At 36.9% G+C, this 27,026-nt stretch overlaps 2 protein-coding genes across 6 annotated transcripts; one reads left to right on the plus strand and one right to left on the minus strand.

The window, feature by feature from the left end:
* Positions 1-559: 559 nt before the first annotated feature.
* Positions 560-11,430, minus strand: LOC125228199. Of its 3 annotated transcripts, none has more exons than XM_048132674.1 (10): positions 11,350-11,430; positions 11,069-11,255; positions 10,419-10,616; positions 9,950-10,018; positions 8,031-8,159; positions 6,389-6,595; positions 5,412-5,552; positions 3,647-4,360; positions 2,682-2,881; positions 560-2,174 (listed from the first exon to the last, which is right to left on the minus strand). In XM_048132674.1, the coding sequence occupies exons 2-10, from the start codon at positions 11,216-11,218 to the stop codon at positions 1,541-1,543; spliced, it is 2,442 nt and encodes an 813-aa protein (XP_047988631.1). In that variant the 5' UTR covers positions 11,219-11,255; positions 11,350-11,430; the 3' UTR covers positions 560-1,540. The 3 variants fall into 3 exon arrangements, with proteins under 3 accessions (XP_047988631.1, XP_047988630.1, XP_047988632.1); XM_048132673.1 differs by having other exon boundaries at positions 10,419-10,622; XM_048132675.1 differs by lacking the exon at positions 8,031-8,159 and having other exon boundaries at positions 10,419-10,622.
* A 4,949-nt stretch (positions 11,431-16,379) lies between these two features.
* LOC125228307 (isocitrate dehydrogenase [NADP] cytoplasmic) lies at positions 16,380-25,279 on the plus strand. Of its 3 annotated transcripts, none has more exons than XM_048132815.1 (2): positions 16,380-16,455; positions 23,882-25,279. In XM_048132815.1, exon 2 carries the CDS (start codon positions 23,892-23,894, stop codon positions 25,116-25,118), a length of 1,227 nt encoding a protein of 408 aa, XP_047988772.1. In that variant the 5' UTR covers positions 16,380-16,455; positions 23,882-23,891; the 3' UTR covers positions 25,119-25,279. The 3 variants fall into 3 exon arrangements, with proteins under 3 accessions (XP_047988772.1, XP_047988771.1, XP_047988773.1); XM_048132814.1 differs by lacking the exon at positions 16,380-16,455 and adding an exon at positions 16,696-16,760; XM_048132816.1 differs by lacking the exon at positions 16,380-16,455 and adding an exon at positions 16,914-17,049.
* Positions 25,280-27,026: the final 1,747 nt, after the last annotated feature.

Below are 27,026 nucleotides of genomic sequence, written 5' to 3' on the forward strand. Positions count from 1 at the left end.
ACAAGACAACCCTAATTTAAACAATAAATATTGCAACTAAAAAGCATAAAAATAAAGCTTACATTAAGCATTGCCACAAATAAAAGCACGGCTGAGAAAGCCTAGTCTTTTGGTTTTATAAAAATGAAACAGTACAGCCAAATAATTTAAACAAATATAAAAAACACAATAAAAACATATTTAACCATCTAACAAAAAGGCGCGTAATAGCAAAGCAAAGCAGTCTTTCTTTGTAACATATTTAAAGCATTTAATTATTTAGGAATATTTTTGGTTTACACAACACATTTCTACGTATAAGGAAATGACATTCATTTTGTCGATTAAAAGGAATGTACAGAACTATTTCCCCATTCTAACTACATAATAGGCTAGTTTCCTACTAGTCAAATCAGCTTTTTTTAAGAACTGTCAAAACGATTTGCTAATATGGAATTACTATGAAATACTAAGAAGTGACGTCACGGCCAATTCATTTACTTTATATGTTTCTCTTTGACTTTTTAAATAGAAATTATGTTTAAACATCACTACTGTCCATATTTTTCTTCTAATTATGTGGCGCTTTGTTTCGTGCACTGCATACAATAAGTATAGGAAACTAGCCTATTCTAATAAAATCCGTAAACGAATTTTGTATGTATTTTCCTTTAGGATTCATTATAGCTAACATTTATTGACAAAGTATAATAAAAATATTTAAGAAACTTTCACTAACACTAACCTGAAAGTTCTACCCACTCCACGTGTAACTAAACACCAGCTTATAGACTATCAAAAACATTTTTGCCCTAAAATACAATGAAAGTATCACATTATAAATAATACTGATTTGATTTACAGTTATTTGTACTCTAACTTGGCACATATTATAATAAACACAACCATCATTTTTAGTCAGACAATAGAAAGTTACAATCCTAGTGCTAAAGTCACATTTTACCGTGAAAATAAGATTTTTTTTCTTACATTAGAAACATCTAGGAGCCCTTTCTTAAAGATAATTGACTAATTAGTCATAGATAATATCAATATTATTAGTTCACTAACTGTCAAATCTTATGGGTTGCCATGACAATATTATAATATTCGAGAAATGGGCCCCAGCAATTACACTTTATGACTTGGCACTTAATTATAACTTACTACTTCCGATTTAGCTTACTAATAATAGACTTCAGTTTTAAGCAACTAAGTTATCAGGTAACATAAGAGGTAATTAAATCCAATGAAACATGTCTCTCGAATTATAAGTGTGTTGAACACTCTTGTTCACTTATGTTCACTCTTACCGAGTGGTTTACCGAATAATTTGATCAGACTATAATTTTGACAACGCATTTAAAATTATTCTAGATCAAGTTTCGTCATATTTTGAAATAGCTTTGTAATTTTGAACTCTATTATATTTCGATTTTACAGGACGAAAATATCTTAAGCTTCAATACATAGTGAAACAGTAAAAGTATTAATAAATAGTTACCTTAACTACATTTTGAGATCATGAATTCAAGAATAATTAGGAATGTTGGAATCTAAGCTAATTTTTATTTTTGTTTCCTTGGGCGTTCTCAGCGTTTGAGGCGAGCAAAGCGGACAGAGTCGCGTGAGTGGCACTGAGAGTGCCTGAGGTGGGACTTGTTATGTTTGAAGTAGGATTTATGATGGCGTTGCTTAGAATCGTGCTACCCGAGCTCACGATGGTCACGTTAGGCGGTGGAGTAGACCCGTTAGCGAAACCCGTAGAGAGCACTTTTTGTGTGTTATGCATCATGAAGGACTTAGCGGCGCCGGCACTCCCTAGAGTGAGAACTTTCTTGAGCATCACCGATGAGTTGCACGCGTTGTCGATCATGTCTTTGGTAGTTGAAATATTGTCGAAGTCGCCAGAGCTCGCTGTTACAACGGTGCTGATTTTAGGTGTAGTTTGCACTGCCTGTTTGACTGTTGTTACGTTGAACGACATAGCAGAAGTGACTGCTGTACGATTGAGAATGTTACGAGAAACGATGGCGTTGTGCAAGATATTACCAGTGGGGAAGGATTTGGAGGAGACGTTGACGTACTGGACTGGGGTGGCGTTAGTGGTGCGAGTTCCGAAGCCGATGATGGCGCTGGCGGTGCCTTGGGACATGACGGTGCTGAATGTGCCGGTTTTCGTGTTGATTGGGATTCTGAAATGAAAAGTAAAGATTAGGTAAAATAACTGCATTTCATAAAATAACATTAATAACGCACTGCGTAATGTAATTCCTAAAATTGCAAAAAAAAAAAACAGTGCGGCGAAAGTTTGATGAGACTGGCTCAGGTCGCGATAAAAGACGTAAACGAAGAGAGTATGCTCAGTGATTATCGCCCATCACTGCTTTCTTCAGCTAAGGTTCATAATAACGATATACTGACCCGCAGAACACCTATGACCTCCTTTATGGTGACGGCAGGCAAATGGTGCCAATTCCCTTGTGGCACGCTAAAATAGTAACGTACAGTGGAGCCTGCTATACGCGATGCTTAGATGTAGGTATACAACTAGCAGCGCTATACTGACTTGCGGAGCACCTGTGACTATGGCATGCCCTGGTTGGTGAAAGGAGGTATAGTAGAACCGGTGATGCACAGCGCTTCAATATTATGTGCTACGTCTTAGTTATAGATGTAGTGATTATAGATGTTATACTGACCCGCGGATCACTTGCGACTGCGGTAAGCCCTGTATAGTGACAGAAGGCAGATGATGCACAGTCCGTTGCGGCACACTAGTATAGTAGTGTACAGTAGAACCAGTGATGCGTGGTGCTTGGATGTGTGCGACGGGGACGCTATGGATCATGCCGCTAGTTGTTGATGCCACGGTGATACACTTCGTTTGGTTGGTGGAGTACTGGAGAGAGAAAGGGTATGTATGTCTTATTGAATACTTAGGGTCCCCCCGCATCTAGCGTCTCGCGAGCGTCGCGTCGGGCCAACTGTATGGGCAAAGCCTGACGCCGCGTCGACGCGACGTCGACGCAGCGTCTTTTTCCATACAGTTGGCCCGACGCGACGCTCGCGAGACGCTAGATGTGGGGGGACCCTTAAATGCGTGTGTTGATGAGAAAGCTCATGACGCAGGACCAGTTGGTCACAATGGGCACTACTGTTAAAAGCAGCAATTTCGTTACAGATCAGAACAATGTACTTTGAAAAACCAGTTTTTTATTTTACTGGAACACAAAGTACCAGAGCTCGACAGTGTCCTAGTAGATATCACTTTTAATTGTAATTCATTGTCAATAAATGTGACAGAAGGGGGCATCATCGTTGGGCAATTATCAAGCAATGAAGGGAACAATCAAATTATTTTAATAAATATTTTTTGATTTGTTTTTTTAAGTAGTAATACTACTATATATAAATTATAAACTGAAAAGCATGGTATCTATTTCAGATCTGGGGGCACGGCAGTGCCCTCGCCAAGTCGAGCAAAAAGGGGCACGGCCGTACCATCCTTTTCGTGAAGTTATAATTATCAAGCACTGGTGTTTTTACCTTGCTTGTTAGATTTGTTTTCCTGTATTATATTTAGAGAAACTGGCCACAAAATGAGAGTTTATTTTATCAAATGATAAGACAAACTTATAAGTAATAAAAACAAATATGTTCTTACATTACTGGTATTCAAAGTGGGCCCCAAATCAAACTCGTCTCCTACGAGCGTTATAGTATCCGGATTGGCTCCCGTCAACTTCTCAATAGTTTTCCTTGCGTCCGCGTCACTCTCAATATTGCCCAGATTTCTGCTGAGAAACTCAATATCAGACTCTAACAGGCCATCAACTAGATGATTCTGTTCATCATCTTGCTTGCACAGAGCAAAATCTTCTTTCTCAAGTTTCATATCCTCTACATTTATTCCATCGATATCATCGATGTTTTCGACTTTGATATCGACATCCAAATCTTCAACTTTGATTCCGTCTACTTTCATTTCATCTAGATCTTCAACTTTAATTCCATCAACTTTGATATCTTCAATGTCTTCTACTTTGATGTCAGCTAAATCCGTATCATCTTTGTTGGTTGGAACGTCAGCGAAGTCTCTAGTGTTGTCAGTATAACGTGACGCATCGAAGGAGTCATAAGTATCTTGATCGGGTTCTAATTTGACTTCAGATTTGAACTTCGTGTCGTCATTACTGGTAGAAGGTTGTGGGCTGTCTGGATTACTGATGTCTCCACTGAGTGCCCGTTTCATTACGTATGCTTTTATTTTTCTGAGCATGAACGGTGGCACTTTGAAGCCAGTTAGTTCGCCGAGCATTGGTAAAGAGTTGTGACGGTAGGTCTCGCTGTTCGCTAGTTCTTCTATGTCTTCGAGTACCTATAAAAAATATTAGAACTTTTATTATGTGTCAAAAGGTCAACAGTACATATTCACTTGACAGTAGATTCACTTGACAACAAATTTGAAAATTGCTGAACAGGACATGGCAGCAGCTACCATACCGCTCCATGTCATTGTTTTCCCTCTATATTTATGTATGTATGTATAAAAATATTGTGTTCTCATGTAAGTGAATTTTGTAAATTCTTTATGAGAATAAAGTTCTTTTAAACCATCCTTGATAATTCTGTGCTAAATCGTTCATTAAACATACTATTTATGAAGGAAGTTGTAATTCGTACCAGTAGGACTCATCAAATTTTAATTAAACTCGTGATACACATTTCGACTATGTTTAAGAGTGACCAATAGTGAAATGAAATGAAATGAAATGAAATATTTATTTCCAAGTTATATTATTACAATGCGCTTATGAACGTCAAATAAAACTACGCCGGCTCTAACCCTACGCCTCAGCCTCGAGAAGATTTCAGTCCCCCCTCAGAGGAGGGTATCCACTATGGGACCGGCAAGAAACTCGGCGGGCCACTTCTTTTCAAAACATTACATCTTATATTTAACATGCATTAAAAAAAAACAAGATACAATTTAATAAGCAAAAGTATTCATAAAAAAAAATATTAACACAAGAAATTATACAAAGTACAAAGCTATTATGATTATTAATAAGAGATGTTAGAGATGTATAGAGTCTCTAAGTGTCAAAGTACATCTAAAAAAATTATACAAGAAGAAAAAAACCGAATAACTAAAATAACTTTAGAGTTGTAAAAGACTCTTGTTGTCTTAAGCAAAGGAAAAAAAAATATATGTATACTTAATCTACTTTTTTCCTTGGAGATGTATATGGTCTCCAAGAGTCAGAAAGAAAAATAAACAAACAAGGACCGAACAGAGTGCCTCAACGTAATCTCATTCAAAATTAATGTTACATAGAATAGCATAGCCCCTATTAGCTGAAACAGACCGGTCTTCACAAACAGCACCCGTTCACGAATATGGCGCGCATCTCAGTGAATTCCCTTACCATGATATAGGTCTTCCCGCCAACAGCATTGACCAGGTTATGGCTAGCAATCCACTCCTTGTCAGAACTGTCCGCTGGGTAGCGCAGCAGACCCGCGTGGCGGGTGTAAAGACGACCACGGCAGTTGCCCAGCCCAAGTACCTGCAAAGACAAGCGAATATTCAGTCATATATGGTATGTACGATTGTACGTTCACTGTGTTAAATTATGAAGATTTTATGCGTACGCTTTACGAATTTATTAACACTTTCGCAATCAAGAGCTCGCCTGAACCCTTTAGCACAACTTGCCTTGTCGCGCGCGAGTCCATACATCAAGCGCGACTTCAAGTATGGACTCTCGCGCGACAAGGCAAGTTGTGCTAGATGGTCTGATGGACATTCGTGAACTTTGCTCAGATGCCGGAGAACCAAATTATACAATACGAATGAAACCCCATAAGATAGCGTTTCGTACGACAGAGACCCGAGTTCCTTCTTGTGTTATAATCCGTCGTTTGAAGCATGCATCACTTTTATTCGACTACTATAACGTAACATTCAAATACCGAAATTGAAATAGGTACCAGTCACCTCATGAGATGATGATGAGACCCCATAATAAAAAAAGCGTATGTCGTCAGCGGTAATGACGATTAAGAGCCGATGTCTAAAGTCGTTGGAAGCATACATAACTTTTTCTCATCTATCACCTCGTGAAAGGCTATTTTACGAAGTTTTCGACTCAGAACACAGTTAAAAGCGAGGTACTTAGACAGTATTGCTAGTTACCTTCTGAGATGGCAAAAGGAAGGATGGTGGACAAAAAATAAGATGAAAAAATGTATTCAAAAAGGTAGCTGGAGCCCTGTGGAGAAGACAAGCTCTAGACAGAGAAACATGGAGAAATATAGGAGAGGCCTATGCCAAAGGCAACCAGACAAAACGTCTGTGGAGAAAGGCTAGCAGTAAGCAGTAAGTAAGCAGTAAGCTAGTTACCTTATGAGCATGAGATCCCATAATAAACAGCGTTTCTTGCGTCAGCCTATTCGGGTTCCATTTCTCAGGGTCCCTGTATGTCGACAGAGGTAATGGAGAGGAAGACCCGCTATCTGACGTCTCCTCTTGCTTGATTTTCCGTCGCTTGAAGCAGGCGTCGAAATCTGACTCAGATTCTTTGCGTTTAGTGTGCGAGGGACTCTGTAACTATAAATTTAACATTTTAAAATAGCACAGTTATTGGTCAATAATGAATGGATTTTAGTAGGTACCTACCAAGAACAATTTAATACTGGACTGACAAAGCCCATACAAAAAAGCGTGCCCCTGAAATGCATGGTCCTTTTAGGCTTAAAACTAGATGGCGCTGTTTCACAGCCTGAAAGTGGTCAAAATCATATTTTCCCCAGATATGTTTGCGTGTTTTTATTTTTTATAGAAACAAATGACATATTCCTTTATTTTAAAATCATGATATTACGTCAATACACATTTTGAAAAAAATAAATTTGTAGGCATCATTAGTAGAGTTATAATAGTATTTAATAGTGGCGCTAAAAAATCGAGGAACGATTCTTAGTATGACGTATGCAAATCCTATATACAAAATAATCCCTCCACATACTTCAAATCCTATAATATATATAATCCTTGGTACCTACAGAGTTTTCTGACTAGGCCATAATTAGGTTTACGAGGTGCGGTCAAAAAGTTTCCGGCCTAACAAAGAAAGGGCTTACATATCTTTACAATTTTATTTTTATTTTTTAATATAGTCTTCCTCTGTCACAACGCACTTTTCAAATCTCTTTAAAAGCTTCTCCATCACCTAATAAAAATAATAAAGATTTTTGTCCTCAAATCGGCCTAAACCGCACCGTCAACTGAAGATTTTTTTTCTACTTCAGTCTACCTTAAGTTTTTAGAACAAATAATAATCACTTGAGGTCACGTCTCGAATATAAGGTAGGGTAGGTGCCGAATTTTTTTGAAGACACATTTCGTCATAGCAACCTTGTAAAATGAAGCAGCGTGAACGGGGAAATTGTCACGGAGATGCCTTTGTGCCTCTGCTAAGTTTTTAAAGACTATTCTGCATAATCTGCTATCGTAACTGGACAAAAAATATTGTGTAGTATCTGCTATTTACCGTGTTGATACCCTTTTATGTTGCAAATCGTTAAATTTCGTGATCCCTAGAATACCGTAGCATCTTTTTTCGTGCATTTTGTTTTGTTCTAGACTTTTTCACCAACGTTGTCACTCCATTAATTTTCTTTTGCCCGTCTTACATAACCATGGTTTCTTCTACAGTAGCAATTGCATTCATAGAACTCGCTACGCGGTGTCTATGCTGGTCTCAAGTTTCATGAACTCACGGTGTTTCACTCATCTCGCTGTAAGCACGATAAAAGTTTGGGCACTAACCTAGCACTAAACACCATAAAAAAACCTACAGCCAACAGGCACCTAAAGGAACTATACACCAAAGAAATGGAATAAATGACGAACACAATGATATCCATACTTTTTTTAAAACTCTTCCGCCATATTTGTCGGGCCGGAGACATTTGGACCGCACCTCGTAGTCTGGTGTCCTCATGTTTCTTAAAGATTAAAATAAAACTCGAAACATACTTACATTGGTTTTAATTTTACTCTCAGCGCTGTTGGAGTCATCGCTGTTTTCGGACGATGATGGCGTCGGTTTCGAAGGCGTTGTGTAGAGCAAACGAGTGGCGTCCAACATTGCTCGGCATATGGCTCGCACCTGAATAAGAAGTAGGTATCAACTTTATGTAAGGAGGAGAGATTTAGGTTTTTAGATTCAGTTTTAGGTATTGTAGCACATTCACTACCAGACAAAAAATGGTACACTACACCAGAACCCGGACGTTATCTATAACCCCTTGCTTGTATGGCGAGAACCCGCCTATCGGGTTGTCCGGCATCTGAGCAAAGTACGAGTGCCTACCAGGCGCGTTCTTGTTGTCGAACTTGTTAATGCTGCTATTTATTTTGGTACTTCTATTTATTGAATAAATATGTAATATATAATAAACATTAATCACATTATAGACTATAATAATATCAGTACCAAAACATGCTGACCGCCTTTGACCGCCCGGTCACACGTCGAGATTTCATTTCTGCTGATTCTTGAACCCGATTCGAACTTAACGATGTCTAAACGTTTTGATTTCGTTTTGATATGATCTTTAGTATGGCTAACGCTGATTGGTAAATCACATTTTAATCACATTATAGACTACTAGCTTTTGCCCGCGGCTTCGCTCGCGTGATAAAAAGTAGCCTATGTCACTTTCCATCCCTTCAACTACCTCCACTTAAAAAATCACGCCAATTCGTCGCTCCGTTTCGCCGTGAAAGACGGACAAACAAACAGACACACACCCTTTCCCATTTATAATATTAGTATGGAAGTATGGATTGATAGCGGCTCCATTCGTTCGCTATTCACTTTGACGTTGCCATTTGAACATATTACGATAAAAGTTAATGGTATAAAAAGTTCTTAGTGTCTTGCAGTTCTGTTTGCAATTTTGATACTTTGGTTTTAAACTACTAAGTTGGTTATGCTATGTATGACTCAAGATAGGAATTGAGCGTTATTAGCATAAACAAGAATGTTATAAATTATAATGTCATTTTGACTCAGATTTTAACATTTTTAATGTCATTGATTTAAAGACTGATATCTGAGATCTGTATCAAGTACTACTTAAATGATTACATTAGCAGTAAAAGCTGATTTCATTACACAATAGTAATTACTAGTAACAGTTCTAGATTATGCTAGTGTTGCTACATAATGAACTGTTGTTGCAAGGACTGCAAGTTCTTCAAGTTAGTATTTAATTTATATTTTGTTACATAAAAGCAAGAAACACTGGGTATACTATAAAGGGTAAGTAGTGTTTATTTACACATATATACTCGCACAACAATGACTAAAATCTGTAATAATATTGAGCAAAATAATCATACTATTTTCAATTTCATTAGTTTCATTAGTAAATAATAATATGTCGGAGACGTCAGTGGTGGATTAACCATATGGCAAATGTAGCAAATGCTATGGGCTCTGCACATTTGAGAACCCCGTGGACCCACACATGTCACAATAAAACTGTAAAGACAGCCTTTAATAATATAATATAATGTAATGCCTTCTTAAATTCCATGAAACTCTTATTTTTTGGACAAAAATAATTTGATATGTTATTAATTTTTATTTCATGCCAGGGATTCCATATTGGTAATTCGGTAAGGGTTTTCTCTCATCTCTATTAAAAACTGCCTATATAATATGTTTGGACTCCTTGATTTTTAGAACCTCTTTGCTGTGAGCTGCACTGGGTCAGTCTGGCACTGGTCAGAGTTATGGATATGCAAATAGTTTACTAGCCATAGAACAGAAAATATTTTTAACATTTCTTTCAAAGCCTGGTAATTATTTTTTGACATGTACACATTATCATTCCCACACCTAAAACTCTAGATATAACTTTAATTTAATAACTCATCATCATAACTCACCTGATCTTCACTAACTGACTCATCTCCCAAGTTCAGCCTAATATTATTTACTGCAGGTACGAAGAATTTCTGAAACACAACAAAAACTCATTTAAATACAATACTATTAATGCACACCTTTTACCTTAAAATACAAACAAATAAAAATGAAACTGCATATTATAGGTAATAATTTGTCTTATTACTGAGTGACCTCTGACCAAAGTAGTATAGTGTAGACAGAAAAGAAAATGGAATAATAGTTATTTAAAATATGATTACAGATTATAAGTACAATATTTATGCAATATCACTTTATTTTATTAAGTACTTTAACCCTTGAGAGTGCTAATACAACATGGAATAAAGCAGCAAACCAATTTAAGTTCTTTTAAGTCATGTACAAGGCCTCGGTCTTTCTGGCTAGTTAGGCAAGTTAGAACAACCAAGGCATAATGTGACAGTGTTTTTATTAGTATAAATAACTCACTTCCAAATACTTTTTTATCACTTGATCAATTTCCCTGGTCACAGCTGACTGTATGGTCTGGCGCAGCATGTCTAAAGACTTGTTGGCGCTGGCTCGGAACTCGGCTATGGGCCTGGAGTGCGGCTGCACTGGGCCAGGCAGGCTGAACCGACGGTGCATCGCTGCTAGTGTGTTAATGGCTATTTGCCTTGTGATTGGCTGCTTCTGTACAAACAACATATAAATTATAAAAACTGAATATATTTTTACTACACATACTACAATTAAAAATACTATGAACCTATATTTTTCTTTTAATTTAACATAGACACTGTGGTACAGGGACCATTTAAATGTGTACATTTATGATATGTAATATGTTAAGCGAACTGCTGCAGCGAGCATGTTACATACGAATAATTATATCCACTATATTTAATACAAATTATTGAATGCTTTTCATTTCATTTGAACTGTGTATGTAGTATGAACAATTGAATCATCTTATTGTTAAAACAAAAGAACATTATTTTAATTTCGAACACAATGTCAAGGACAAGTCTAGAACACCACTGTTTTTTTTTTTTGACAACATATTTTAGTGACTGTTGTTATTCTTCTTAACAGGGAATTCTTACAAGATTCAGAATCATAATTAAAGCATGACTTACCGTTTGCATCGTGCACGTAGTGTTTGGACGAACAGTCAAGGTTTTAGTAGGAGCTTGAAAACTCCATGAGACAGTGGCTGTATTTTGAGTCTGGCTTTCAGAAGCAGACGCGGTTGTTTCAGTATTATTCCAATTCTTTTGAACCACCATTTCGAATGTATATGTAACGCGACTCTTCACAATTTATCTGAAATAATGAGTTCATAACACAACATTATGAGTTTAATTTATAAGCAAACGTAATTTTGGCATTTAATGGAATTATAAATAAAAACAATTACGCCTTAATGAAAGATATACAGCACTCCACTTCGCTTGCTCCATCTTCAAAAATATGAATCAATCGTTCGTAGTGAAGGATATCAATATGACAAGAGGTGTAGTAGTATACTTGTACCGTAATGTTAAATTTGGTACAAAACAAATCAAATAATGTTGTTCAAAAACGTTTATGCTTGTTTTCGCTTTGCTTCACTGTACCTACTGTTTTATAATAGCAATGACACTATAGCACAGTTTTGTATTTAGTTAATTTTTCGTAACACAAATGGAAATGACGCGACATTGGATAAGCCATTAAAACAAAATTAAATATTAATCTTAATCTGTAACAAATGTTTTGGAATTAAATGCCGTAAGTGGTACGTGTACCGTAACATGAAGGATGCATCAGATTTTAGTTTTTACAGAAAGAAACACAACCCTATATTTAATAATGTTGCCAGATGCTAATGTTACTGTATTATCAGGCTGTCACCCTTAACCGCAAAACCGAAGTATCCAAGTCCAAGTTTTGAGCATTTATGGCTCCCCACAGACAGTCTTAAAAATTCATAATCTTAAAAAAAACTTGTATGCAATCTGACAGTTCAGATCTGTCAGTGTCTTGTCAGTGTCAGTTTGAACTGTCAGATTGCATACAAGTTTTTTTTAAGATTATGAATTTTTAAGACTGTCTGTGGGGAGCCTATCTCTGTTACTCAAATTTATTGGAGCAAGAGAAAAGATCTCTGCATTTCGTGTAGGTATGTACTTCGGTTTTTGAAGTGAAACTTCTAATGCGACTTCCAACTGACAGGGCGTAACACTCAGTCATTGTTACTTTGCGTGAAATGCCACTCACTCAGCGCGTAACATTCTGTTATTTATTTATCGTATGGCATTTATATACACTCAACGTCACTGGATTACAATTATAAAATAGAAACTTAAATAAAATTGAATTTTTGCCGTTGCCAGGTACGCCACTGCTTCGTCCGACAAGGTTTTAAAGTCGTCTATATGACCTGTGTATTTAGTTAGGGGGCATTCCAGAATGATATGGTTGATAGTCTGATCAGGGTGCCCACAGTTGGAGGCAGGAGAGGAGCTCCAGCCCCATTTGTACCATTGATGGCCGCAGTTGCGAACTCCTGTTCTTAGGCGGTTAAGTGCAGACCACACCCGCCGAGGTTCCTCAAAACCTGCTGGGGGTACTCACAGGGATAGGGTAGAGAAGTGGTTTGTCTGATCTGAGGGTTTCCCATTCTGTGGTCCATGCTTCCTCCATGGTAAAGGTGGTCATGGAAGTTTTCGGCAGTAGTGCAGGAGGTTTCCGGGATTTAAGCCGTTTCCTTCCGAAGTCCTCGAGATCTTCGTGAATTGGTAAACTGGGACTACAGTGTACTTTCATCAGTTCGCCTTGGAGGCCACGACACAACACACGCGTTTCTGGCTCAGTGATAAGGTTCAATTTGGTATGGCAAAAAATGTGATCGCGCTGTCCCCTGTAAAGGTCTTTGGCCCAGAATAGTTTTGAATGGTGGAATGGTTGGTTGGAATGTTGGATAGCATGGCAAAAAAGAGTAGAAATTAATAGGGGCGCCTTTGATATAAACCGTTTTTGCATGAGACAACAGTTGTGTTACTTTTGTATCTGTACAGTAAACATTGCTATGATAAAAAAATGTTCCATATCTTTTTTTTTTTGCCATGCTGTTGTGCAATTTCTTTATAAAATTGTTGCCACACTCACGAATTTTATTTTGCGTCATAATCATAAGTCTTAGGCTCCCCACAGACAGTCTTAAAAATTCATAATCTTAAAAAAAACTTGTATGCAATCTGACAGTTCAGATCTGTCAGTGTCTTGTCAGTGTCAGTTTGAACTGTCAGATTGCATACAAGTTTTTTTTAAGATTATGAATTTTTAAGACTGTCTGTGGGGAGCCTTACGCTCCGCGCACACGGATGCAACAGTTGCACGGCGACATTTTTTGTCTCTGTCGTGCGTCTACGGAGTGACGACATGCAACAGTTGCACGGCGACATTTTTTTGTCTCTGTCGTGCGTCTACGGAGTGACGACAGAGACAAAAAATGTCGCCGTGCAACTGTTGCATCCGTGTGCGCGGGCCCTTAGGCACGCCACAGACAGTCTTAAAAATTCATAATCTTAGAAAAGATTTGTATGCAAACTGACACTGACTGTCAGTGTCAGTTTGAACTGTCAGTTTGCATACAAATCTTTTCTAAGATTATGAATTTTTAAGACTGTCTGTGGCGTGCCATAATGTGACAGCTACGAAAATTACAAAGAATGTGGCGCCATCATTCATTGTCTACTTGTTTATGTTAGGCTTCCCACAGACAGTCTTAAAAATTCATAATCTTAAAAAAAATTGTATGCAAATTGACACTGACAGATCTGTCAGTGTCTTGTCAGTGTCAGTTTGAACTGTCAGATTGCATCATAGATTTATATATTATTAAGCTAGATTGAGTTGTTAGGCCAAAAAGCGTGTCGACATGAGAGGGTAAAGTTGGGGCTGGTGTCCCTCTCGCACTTATTGCCACTGTCAAAATCATTTGAATGACGTCATCACTGTCATTATTTGGGGATACCAGTCAATATTCAAAGTTACTACCAAATCTACTAATACCGAATTAAAGGTTTTTTTTAATTGCGCAAATCTTTGGTTTTATGGCTTCATAATAATGACTTACCAATTCGTTACAAGGTATTAATATCCTTGCCTCGATATAATACAAAAGTAATTTAAGAAGTTTATAAACTTAGTTATCATACAGGTAAAAATACTACTACTATAGTAATCTCTTTAACACTGGTCACACGTGCGAGAGGGACACCAGCCCCAACTTTGACCCTCTCATGTGGACACACTTTTACTAGTCTAATAAGAACGTATTTCTGCGCCGGTGATAAAGTTCAATTTATTATGGCAAAAAAAGTGTGAGCTCAGTCCCTATTGAAAGTCCATGGATTGCATACAATTTTTTTTTAAGATTATGAATTTTTAAGACTGTCTGTGGGAAGCCTTAGGCTCCCCACAGACAGTCTTAAAAATTCATAATCTTAAAAAAAACTTGTATACAATCTGACAGTTCAGATCTGTCAGTGTCTTGTCAGTGTCAGTTTGAACTGTCAGATTGCATACAAGTTTTTTTTAAGATTATGAATTTTTAAGACTGTCTGTGGGGAGCCTTACACTGTAGTTATCATGGACTTTCAATAGGGACTGAGCTCACACTTTTTTGCCATACTAAATTGAACTTTATCACCGGCGCAGAAAGACGTTCTTATTAGACTAGTAAAAGTGTGTCCACATGAGAGGGTCAAAGTTGGGGCTGGTGTCCCTCTCGCACGTGTGACCAGTGTTAAAGAGATTACTATAGTAGTAGTATTTTTACCTGTATGATAACTAAGTTTATAAACTTCTTAAATTACTTTTGTATTATATCGAGGCAAGGATATTAATACCTTGTAACGAATTGGTAAGTCATTATTATGAAGCCATAAAACCAAAGATTTGCGCAATTAAAAAAAAACCTTTAATTCGGTATTAGTAGATTTGGTAGTAACTTTGAATATTGACTGGTATCCCCAAATAATGACAGTGATGACGTCATTCAAATGATTTTGACAGTGGCAATAAGTGCGAGAGGGACACCAGCCCCAACTTTACCCTCTCATGTCGACACACTTTTTGGCCTAACAACTCAATCTAGCTTAATAATATATAAATCTATGGTAGTTATACATTTGTAATGGCCCCTGTACACATATGGCCAACGGTTTCACCAACCCCCTTGGCCAAGCGTGTAGAGGGCTACTTGGTCGTAAGTTGGCAGTTGGCGCTTGCGCTTGCCGGCCAACCGATTGGTGTCGGTTTTTTGTCCACACATCAAGGCCGCTGTACACACATGGCCAACAGCTCCACCAACCCCCTTGGCCATGTGTGTAGAGGGCTACTTGGCCGTAAGTTGGCAGTTGGCGCTAGCGCTTGCCGGCCAACCGATTCGTGTCGGTTTTTTGTCCACACATCAAAGGATCTTGGCGCCAATGGCCAACTGCGTTTACACATTGGCGCTTCATTCAGTTGGTCGTCAGCCGTCAGAGAGGACGGTAGTGAAATATTTACGAAAATAATAAGTTTATCTATGTCAATAATAGTGTAGATTTTAGGAAATAAAATAACCTTGCAAATGTTTAATGTATTTCCTAAAAAAGATAAATGTTCTTATCATAATATTAAAAAAATTGTTAATATTTCAAATAATTTAATTTTACTACGGGGTTATTATTTTTTAATCAAATTTTTCTGTCAATGTCTATGATCTAGAATTTCCTAGATTTTTCCATTCCACGTCCATCTTTCATGAAGAGCCAATGCCAAGTGATTGGTTCGCCAATGTGTAAACAGCGGCTCTAATCTTGGCCAAGGGCTTTCACAAAGGGTTGGTGGAGCTGTTGGCCATGTGTGTACAGGGGCCATCAAAGGATCTTGGCGCCAATGGCCAACTGCGTTTACACGTTGGCGCTTCATTCAGTTGGTCGTCAGCCGTCAGAGAGGACAGTAGTGAAATATTTACGAAAATAATAAGTTTATCTATGCCAATATAATAATGTAGATTTTAGGAAATAAAATAACCTTGCAAATGTTTAATGTATTTCCTAAAAAAGATAAATGTTCTTATCAGAATATTCAAAAAATTGTTAATATTTCAAATAATTTAATTTTACTACGGGGTTATTATTTTTTAATCAAATTTTTCTGAAAACGTCTATGACCTAGAATTTCCTAGACTTTTCCATTCCACGTCCATCTTTCATGAAGAGCCAATGCCAAGTGAGTGGTTCGCCAATGTGTAAACAGCGGCTCTTATCTTGGCCAAGGGGTTTCACAAAGGGTTGGTGGAAACGTTGGCCATATGTGTACAGCGGCCATAATACAACTATCGATAATAAACCAAACACCAACGGTACAAGTGCACAGCACTAGTATAAATAACCGTGACGTGAAAGGTCGATGCGTGAATGTGACGGAAGAAACGGCTCGGCTCGTCGGCTCGACAGTTCTGGGTTCTACTACACTGCTAATTTAATTGGTAAGTAGTTCATTTTCGTGTATTATAAACCATTTGTTTTATGAAGATTATTCTAAAATCGAATGTGCTAAATTCTCGGTGACAGTAATTACACTTATTTTATGCTTTTTCATGCGCATACTAATTACTCTTATTAGGCGATAACGTCGTGATGTGGCCGATTGTACTCCCAGAAACCGAATGATAATGACTATACAATTGCTCAGTCAAAAATACTCTGATAACAATTACTATCAACAGACAGAGCAGTTGATTCGCGGTAGTCGGAAAGGTACGACGTGTCCATTTGGTTTTATTAACACTTGGTAAGCAATTTAGACTTTCACTAATTCATAATTTAAAAAGTTCTTTATAAAAGTTATCAACATTCCGATGGATATTGGATAGTTTCAGTTATGGACTTATTATAGGGACTTTGTAGTAGTGTTGGCACTTGAACTTTGTACTGGTTGTTTACTTGACGACAACCTGTTTTCAAGGTTTCTCCTTGATTTACAAGTGTAATTGCCATTAGAATGTAAAAATCCGAGTTCAGTTGCCTGTTGCTAGTGGCAGAGACTCCCTAGTTCATGAATAATTGTATATAATAAGCATGTAAGTCATTTATTCTTTTTCTGGAATTTGTTTTTTGTTTTTAATTATATTTTAAATAGTTAATGGTAACAATTACTAACAGTAGAGTAAAAACAGCCAGCAATAAATCTACTTTATAGTAATACTGCATTGCAAATAAGAAAAGTATTTGCAGTAAACAAGGTGATATAATTACTGCATTCTTTTGAGAATTCATATGGCTATGTTGATTCAGATGGTTAATTTTAATACACTGGATACAGCAGTTTCACCTATGACTATTAAAACTTATCAGTTAGTGATAAGTGTTATCAAGATTCTGGATAAAAACAGAATATCTATACTACTGAGTTGTAGGGTTAAAAAATAGTGTAGTTTGTATTATTGTGTATAAATAAACAGTTAAATGATAATGATTAGTTTTATAACTGTATACCTACTCCTCTAGTCTAATTAATTTTGTAGTTTTTTTATTACTAAGACAGTATACTTTATATAAAAGATAACACTCAATACTCAACCTTGATTCAAAATGACTAGTCAGTATTAAAAGTATTTTTAACATTATAGCCAGCGATATACCCACTTTAGACCATGTGTACTGTCTGTATTATCTGTATTGTAACTAATCAGGGTAATATGGGTTGATTGCACCAATCCATCTGTCAATGAATTTTGCGTTGGCTAAATATTTTGTATGGGATTTTCTATAGACTTTGTTGATGTGTTTGTTAACTGTGGTTGATGCAAGGAACTGTGTAATGACCTTATGTCCTTACATATAACTAACATAATCAGATAGTGACAACATGTTTAGTTTTTGGGGTCATTCCTATTATTTCGAGTGTTATTTGCTGGTGTGTAAAAAGGTATATGATACAGAGATTAATGAGTTCTTAAACCAAAACCCAAAAAAATATTGGTCATAAGATGACCGTCACTAACACTCCTTTTTTGTATTTTTAGTATAAGAGTGTTGATTTAAAAATCTACTTTTGAGGGATTTTGAGTTCTCGGTCAAGTTTTTAGTCCACCCTTAAGAGGATACGGTAGCGAAAATGCTAAAATGGAAAGGAGCCCCCTTTAAACTTGGGAATTTTAGTTAAATATACAAGTGTTATTAACTAGATTTATCGAAAAAAAAATGTCCATTAAGAACAACTCAGTCAAAAGATATTTCAAAAAAAATCTTTAAAATCCAGGTTCCGCTCTCGACTCTTTCCTCCTTCAAAACTAAATCAATCGAAACGAAATTTGAGAATCTGAATCTTCTTCTTTAGTCATTCCCTCAATGCTGAGGATCGTGACATCATGTCATTCTGTTGAAGACTAACCCCCTTATTCATAAACGTACTCTAAAGTTGTCAAGCCGATAAAGTTCGTTTGTCCCTTTCCGACGTATTGGTGTGATAGAAAGGGACAAACGAACTTTATCGCCTTGATAACTTTAGTGTACGTTTATGAATAAGGGGGTAGGTCTCTCCATAGGCGTCTGTTCCTCGCCAAGCGCATGGCCTCGTGCAGTTTTAATCGCATGGGTGCAGTAATTTGAGCACACCATCTAGTAGGGGGAGGTGCCTGAGGTCTCGTGCCTTCAACTTTGCCCGTCATAATTATTCTCTCCAGGCTATCTGGCGGGCGACGTGAAATGTGACCGAAATAACTAAGAGTATGGTCCTGGCATATTGTTGACAGTCGGCGCTTTATGCGTAGCTCCTCAAGAATGGATCCTCCTGAATAACAATGAAATAATCTATGTCGGACCGTTTAGCTTTTTTGGTTAGTTGTTACCAATCTTGAGTATCACACCTTTTTTTGCGCCACAATGAAAAAGGCCGTTTTTGGAAATTTTTGATTGGCTCTAGAGTTTTTAAAAAGCAGAATATCAAAAAAATCAAAACGGTCCGACACAGATAAAAATAATAACAATCTGAGTTGAATAAATCATTGCTCTATCTTCAAAAACCAGGGAGGAAATAGTCGAGAGTGTTTGTATGGAGAATTGACCCCTACCGTATCGTCTTAATGGTTAGAATATTAGTCATGAATGTAATAAACTAAATATGGCTAATAGAATATTCTATTTAAATATACTAAAAGTTAATCCAATTAGGGTAATAAAATTACTTCATGAATACTTACCATATAACAGTGGCGGCTAGTGAAAATTTCAGCTAAGTCTCAACACCCAAAACCTTACTTTACATTAGGTACTTTACTAGTAATCAATTTTAGGCAAGCCTGTGGGAATCGGCTGGTATGGATGGATCAGCCGCTGCTGCCATATAGTACATTAGCATATAATAAACTTAATAAATAGGGTGAACGTAATTAGCAATTTAATTACTAATTATTAAATATTTTTATAGACATTGCATGTCTGTTTCTATTGTGAAATACAGTTTTAATTCACGTCGCGTGTCTACTAACGTTACAGGATATATTGTTCTAGAAATAGTAGAAATGTATATAAAAAAATGTTCTTTAGGTAAATATGTAGGTATTACATCTTCCAAAATTCTTGGCGAACTTCAAAAGGTCTTATCATACAAAACAAATTTCCAGTCATACAAAACAAAACAAAAAAAGTTAATGATAATTCAACTTATGGTGTAGGAAATAGAGTTGAATTATTTTTAATAGAACTAGGAACAAATCAAATTATTTTATTAAATATTTTTTGATTTGTTTTTTTGTTCAAGTAGTCACACTACTATATATAAATTATAAATTGAAATAGAGATCATACACGAAAGAAAAAACGGCAAGGCCCACTGGTGGCCGAGCCGGGAATCGAACCCGGGTCTTCAGCTTACGCGGCTAACGTCTTTACCACTAGACCACACGCCCGCCCTGCCGCGGCGGACGGTTCGATTCCCGGCTCGGCCACCAGTGGGCCTTGCCGTTTTTTCTTTCGTGTATGATATTTATTTCAAATTTTTCTTTTTAATAGTTTTTTTACTGAACAAAACAAAATCTAGTTTCTAGCTGAAGATATAAATTTCATCGAAATTAGTAAATTAGTACGAATTAAACGAGCCCTAGAAGACTGGTTACACTTATGAATGACCCTTATCTTTTATAGACACAAAGCATAGTCTACAATTGTCATGTTACCCAAAAAGCTGGAGTGAACAATTAACCTAGCTAGCATTAGATATCTACAATTCTACATGTATATACATTATAATAATATTTAGAACAATGTCTCCAAAGCATATTTTAAAACTCTTAAAATTATTAAATTTGATTTACCTTTTGGATATAATTTTACTAATTTAAGTACATGTCACGGTGTAGAAACCACGATTCATACTTAAAAGCTTATATTTTAATATTAGATTATGAGCGGTTTAGTTTTATTTAAACTTGGGTACTTATTCTACCATACAGCTACACGCGATAACGCGCCCTATCTCATTTTGTGGTGTGATTTGATACATTTATCAAAGTTTTGTTGTTTATGGTAAAATTGCCATAAACATGATATTCATATTTTGGAAACACGTCACATACGCGATATCTATATAGTAGAGCGGCGAGAGGGTCTCGGAAAAAGTTGATGTGACTGGAGAGTATACTGCTGACAAGTGGTATCGTTGTGATCGGTAGACTTTACTGAGTACGAAATAATGACTTGTCGCATTCTCAGACTGTGGGGGGGTTAACTATGACGTCACAAAGATCGCGGTCCCGAAATTTCAATTTTTTGCCAATTTGTCTAGAACCCCTTATCCAATTTTGAAAAATGAGGTGTCGATTGAAAGCGTATAACATGCTGATTAAGATTTCTTATATGTGAAAAGTATAGTTAAGTTAGTTATTTTTTAATTAACAATAAAGCAAAAAATACTTTTTTTTGATTTTTGTGACTCAAAAAGGCAATGAAAACGGCCACTTAGCTAAAAAATATGTTATATAAATCATTTAACTACATTAATAAGCTATCTGTTGCTTTTTAAATTTCTAGGATTGGATAATAAATAAGCAAACTACAAGCAGATACCTGTAGGCGGGGAGTACCGCTTGACACGCGTTCCCCATACATTCGGCGTCTACCAAATTACACCTCGCGCAAAATTCGTTTCAAGCAGATATACCTCTAATCTTATTCATCGTAACCTATCAATATTGATATCATTTGAAAGAACAATAAAAGTACTTTAAGAAACAATATCAATCATTTTCTTAAAATCAATAATCGCCAGTCTGCGGTGGTTACAAAGGAAAAAAGTGGGTATGCAATTTGACTGGTTTCCTAGGTTTGATACCCTAGACGAGTTTAAAATGGGAGGTAAAGGTGACATATGGGTTGTTCTCTGGCCTAAAAGCTACACAGAGGGTCAGGGGAGAAAAAACTAGAGTTTAAGTTTAGTTTTGAGTTATTTTTTCTTTTATTTGTTGATTTTATAGTGTTTAATTTTTTTGTAATTTTATCAAGGATACACTTTGGTTTCTTTTGCTGAAAATTCCCTTTTTTATGAAAAATGTGATAAATTTCATGGTATTTTCCGATAGAGACTAAAATTAACTTTCAAATAAGGCCACATAGTCATACCTTTACTTATATAATAATAAGGGTAATACCAAGTAATACCGTTTGAACTCAAACGACTTAGAGGTGCGGTTTTTTGACCCAGTAGGTATTAAAAAGTAATCTTAAAATCAAAACGATTGGACTTCGGTCGTTATACACATTAAATCACTAAAATGAAGTTACCTATAATGTTTTAGTAATTATAATCATCACTTTTAGCCACTTTTCTCAAAACATAATTATTCAACAGAAGTCAAGATAAGATTAAGAACATATTTATTATTAATAATGCGTTATAAATATGAAATAGCTGTTGGGGTACACTTATTAAGTACATGCAGCTCCTGCAAATACACTCAGTGTCAAAAAAATCACACATCTCAATCGTTTGCGTTGAAGCAGTATTGACCCACATATTAGAGAGCAGGGCACGCAGGCCGCCTCGTAAGACTATGTGTGGCACTGAGGAACCAGTGAAGTCAGGTCTATGGATTGCTACACTGCTGTCCCGCTTGCACTACTCCGCCGGGGCTATTACCCTTAATATTATGTAAGTAAAAGTATGACTATGTGGCCTTATTTGAAAGTTAATTTTAGTTTCTATCGGAAAATGCCATGAAATTCATCGCATTTCTCATAAAAAAGGGCATTTTCACAAAAAGAAACCAGCGTGTATTCTTGATAAAAGTACAAAAAAATTAAACACAATAAAATCAACAAAAAAAAGAAAAAATAACTTAAAACTAAACTTAAACCCTAGTTTTTCCTCCCCTGGCCCTCTGTGTAGCTTTCAGGCCAGAGAACAACCCATATGTCACCTTTACCTCCTCTTTTAAACCCGTCTAGGGTATCAAACCTAGGGAACCAGTCAAATTGCATCCCCGCTTTTTTTCTTTGTAACCACCGTAGACTGGCGATTATTGATTTTAAGAAAATGGTTGACATTGTTTCTTAAAGGACTTTAATTGTACTTTCAAATTATACCAATATTGATAGGTTACGATGAATAAGATTAGAGGTATATCTGCTTGAAACGAATTTTGCGCGAGGTGTAATTTGGTAGACGCCGAATGTATGGGAACGCGTGTCAAGCGGTACTCCCCGCCTACAGGTGTCTGCTTGTAGTTTGCTTATTTATTATCCGATCCTAGAAATTTAAAAAACAACAGATAGCTTATTAATGTAGTTAAATGATTTATATAACATATTTTTTAGCTAAGTGGCCGTTTTCATTGCCTTTTTGAGTCACAAAAATCAAAAAAGAGAGTAAAAAAAAAGTATTTTTTGCTTTATTGTTAATTAAAAAATAACTAACTTAACATAGCAAGAGGCACTGACACGGCACGTACATAGTCACGTATCATTATAATTGGGTAGCTACTTACGCTAACAATTATTATTGTTAGAATTAAATATGGCTGTTGAACTTGTAACGTGTTCTTTGCTATAATTATCTAATAGGCGTCTTTAAATAGGTGATTCTTTGCTTATTAGCAAATTGGTACTTTTATGTTGACATATGGTAATGCGATATCACAAGGGGAGATCCTAATTGCGTTCTATGTAATTATTCTGTACCTAGGTGTGTTTTAAAAATTATTTTTAAAAGTATTTTCTGTCTTTTTTGCCGAACTTAAAGCAGCCCTAACATTTATTAGAAAAAGTGTCTTTAAAAGGCATATGACATACCAGTCCCAATTTTTATGCTCTTTTTAATCTATCGGACTAGTTTCTCTACCATTTGTATAAATAGTTTGCGCGTTCATTATCAAGGTTACTATTGCGAGTGATTGACCTACCTATGTTATAATATTATTGTTATTCATGTGATAACACGCGTGACCTTTGATAATTTAGATATTGTATAATAATATCCAACAATAGCACAATAAATCCAGTCAATAACGAAAGTAAAAATAATTAGTAGGAAACCTAAATTATAAATATAGCATTGAAAATAAAAAAAACTGAAAATGTATATAAACCATAAACCACAATGTTAATTATCATGTGTCAAGTACCCAATTAAGAAAACACGATTAAATATCTAGAGGGTTGAACTGCATAAGTAAGTTAGTAGGTGGTACACGACGAGGAGTATGACGATAATAAATGTACAAAAGTAACTCGCTTATCATAGCGTAAGGAAAATAACCTTCTAAACATCATTCATTTAGCACCGCCCCGTAAACAAATACGTTAATACTAATTAGTACAAATGGTACAGTAGTTATTTGGATGATACGTCAATTTTATTGTAAGTAGGTATTCCACATTCTTACATCATTTACTTAACGTTATTTTGTATTGTTACAGAAAAAACAACATGTCGAAAATCAAGGCTGGACCCGTCGTTGACATCCTTGGTGATGAAATGACCAGAATCATCTGGGACCTCATCAAGGACAAGCTAATTCTGCCGTTCCTGGACATCGAGCTGCATACCTATGACTTGGGCATGGAATACCGTGATAAGACTGAGGACCAGGTCACAATCGATTGCGCCAACGCAATCAAGAAATACAATGTCGGCATCAAGTGCGCCACGATCACTCCCGATGAGAAGAGAGTAGAGGAATTCAAACTCAAGAAAATGTGGAAGAGTCCCAATGGTACCATTCGTAATATCCTTGGAGGTACCGTCTTCAGGGAAGCTATTATCTGCAAGAACATTCCCCGCCTCGTCACCGGCTGGGAGAAGCCCATCATCATCGGCCGTCACGCTCACGCCGACCAGTACAAGGCCACCGACTTCGTTGTTCCTGGCGCGGGAACACTCGAGCTCATCTGGACTCCTCCCTCTGGAGAGCCCATTAGGCACGTCGTAAACGAATACAAGGGCCCCGGAGTTGCTCTCGCCATGTTCAACACTGACGCATCCATTGTCGACTTTGCGCATTCCTCATTCAAATTCGCTTTGGACAGGAAATACCCCCTGTACTTGAGCACCAAGAACACCATTCTCAAGAAATACGATGGACGTTTCAAGGACATCTTCCAAGAAATCTACGACAAGGAATACAAGACAAAATTCGAAGCTGCAGGTATCTGGTACGAGCACAGGCTGATTGACGACATGGTCGCTTATGCCATGAAATCGGAAGGTGGCTTCGTATGGGCTTGCAAGAATTATGACGGTGACGTCCAGTCGGACTCTGTCGCGCAAGGCTACGGATCTCTGGGTCTCATGACCTCCGTGCTCATCTGCCCCGACGGCAAGACTGTGGAGGCTGAAGCCGCCCACGGTACCGTGACCAGGCACTTCCGATTCTATCAACAAGGAAAGGAGACTTCCACCAACCCTATTGCTTCCATCTTCGCATGGACGAGAGGCTTGCTACATCGCGCCAAGTTAGATAATAACGCTGCACTGAAGAACTTCGCTGAGACCCTGGAGAGCGTGTGCATCGACACGATTGAAGGAGGCGTCATGACTAAAGATCTTGCTATTTGCATTAAGGGTATGAATAATGTAAAGCGGTCGGACTACTACGAAACGTTCGAGTTCATGGATAAACTGGCCGAAAACTTGAAGAAGCGCCTGGGAAAATGACTGCCTGAAGCGAAGCTCTAGATATAAGAGTTTTTTACTATTCTGTCTCAAAAGGGGATTAAGGGTACCTATTTATACATACAAGTATAGTACTGAATTTATATGCTTTATTTATTTGATTGTATTAATATTTTCTTATTTTAATAAACGTATTTCATTTACATAAATGTTTTTCGTGTTTTATAATAGCTGACGTCAATAAAATGAACTTGATAATTATAAATCACATCCATTATTAAATAGGTACCTATGTACATATTTGTCAACCTGTATACACGCGCATGAACTATTTAGTTATTTATGCGAATTATTTTCGTCAACATCAGTTGCGTTGACCTAAATCGCGGATAAGTAGTTGATTGAAAACTTCAATTCATAGTTAGGTAATTTTAAAGTAGACTTGGATATATACAGCTTTTTATTTTTTTATGGTTTGTCAACTACTATTTTTTCAGCTTTCCTAGGTCGGCAAACAATTTAAATAAAACTGCACTTCATCAAGTAGGTACCTCGAAGAAGTAGTATTTGTTGCACAGTTGGTAGTCCGTTTTATGAAACAATATGCTGTTATAGCGTTGAATTATAGACAAACCTGAGAACTAACACCCGGGAGTAAATAAGTTGTAAACAATGTACCTGTGCTACTAAAAATATACCCTGTAGCAATTTAGCAAGTACAAGTTGCCTACCCGTAGAATATAGAACACTGCATGCGTTAAACCTAATGTAAACTGTAAATTCTGTAGGTACATCAAGCTGAAAACAATACCGTAGGTCCATATCGAAACACATTCGAACTATCGACGTCCAATTCGATTCGAAACAATCTCATTCCAGTGATATTTGATGGTTCGTTTCGTTCGTACAACTATCGGAATACGCGTCTTTTATCAAAGCGTTTAAGTGATATATCAGATGGCGACTGTATTTTTACTTTTTAAGGTTCCGTACCAAAAAGATACAAACGGAACCTTTGTAGTATAACTCTATCCATCTTTCGATCTGTCTGTCACATTACAATTTTTTTTTTACACTTCGTCGGTGGCAAACAAGCATACGGTTCGCCTGATGGAAAGCGGTCACCGTAACCTATGGACGCGTGCAACTCGAGGAGAGTCACATGCGCGTTGCCAACCTATTAGAAAATACAACAAAAATTATATTAGAAAGTACAAGTTCTAAGGAGGTTTCGGGTTGCTGACGACAGCCGAAACAATAGACGGAACAAATTAGTTCCGTAGGTCCTTCCGTCACCAGCACACCGCACCCTCTTTGAGCTCTGGCAGCCTTACTCACCGGCAAGGAACACAACTCTATGAGTAGGGTCCTAGTGCTATTTGGCTGCGGTCTTCTGTAAGGTGGAGGTACTTCCCCACTTGGGCTCTGCTCTAGATCCGAGCGAGATGATATATGATATTGATTTGAAATTTTGAATAGTTATGAGCGAGTTTGATTTGAAATTTTGAATAGTTATGATGTGTAAACAGTTTTGGGGGACATTGTATTTACATTTAAGTTTCTATGTAAGATGTTTTATTAAATAAATATAAATATAACCGGCACCAAAAAATATAATAAAATATAACCGGCATTGTTAAACCATGGTTAAGTTAAACCGCTACAAATCGAAAGTGTTATTTTTTTATTTTATATATTGGCGCACGTGCACTACAAGTTTTCAAAACACAACAAAATCAAGTTGCTTTCTTAAGTTCAAATGCAACTCATGTGGTAAATTGTAACCTCTCGTTCCGTTGCTCTGTCACTGCCGACCGCAAGCGCGTTATCATTAGGGTAAGACGTCCGGTGCATTTGCCCCATTCACAAACGTCTCGCTCATTTTTTTCCAATAATATTTGATCTGCGGGACCTGTGCTAGAGAGTAGCGTGTAGCTTATCGAGTCGGTG

Source organism: Leguminivora glycinivorella, chromosome 7 (genome assembly GCF_023078275.1).
Source record: "Leguminivora glycinivorella isolate SPB_JAAS2020 chromosome 7, LegGlyc_1.1, whole genome shotgun sequence".
NCBI classification, from domain to species: Eukaryota; Metazoa; Arthropoda; class Insecta; order Lepidoptera; family Tortricidae; genus Leguminivora; species Leguminivora glycinivorella.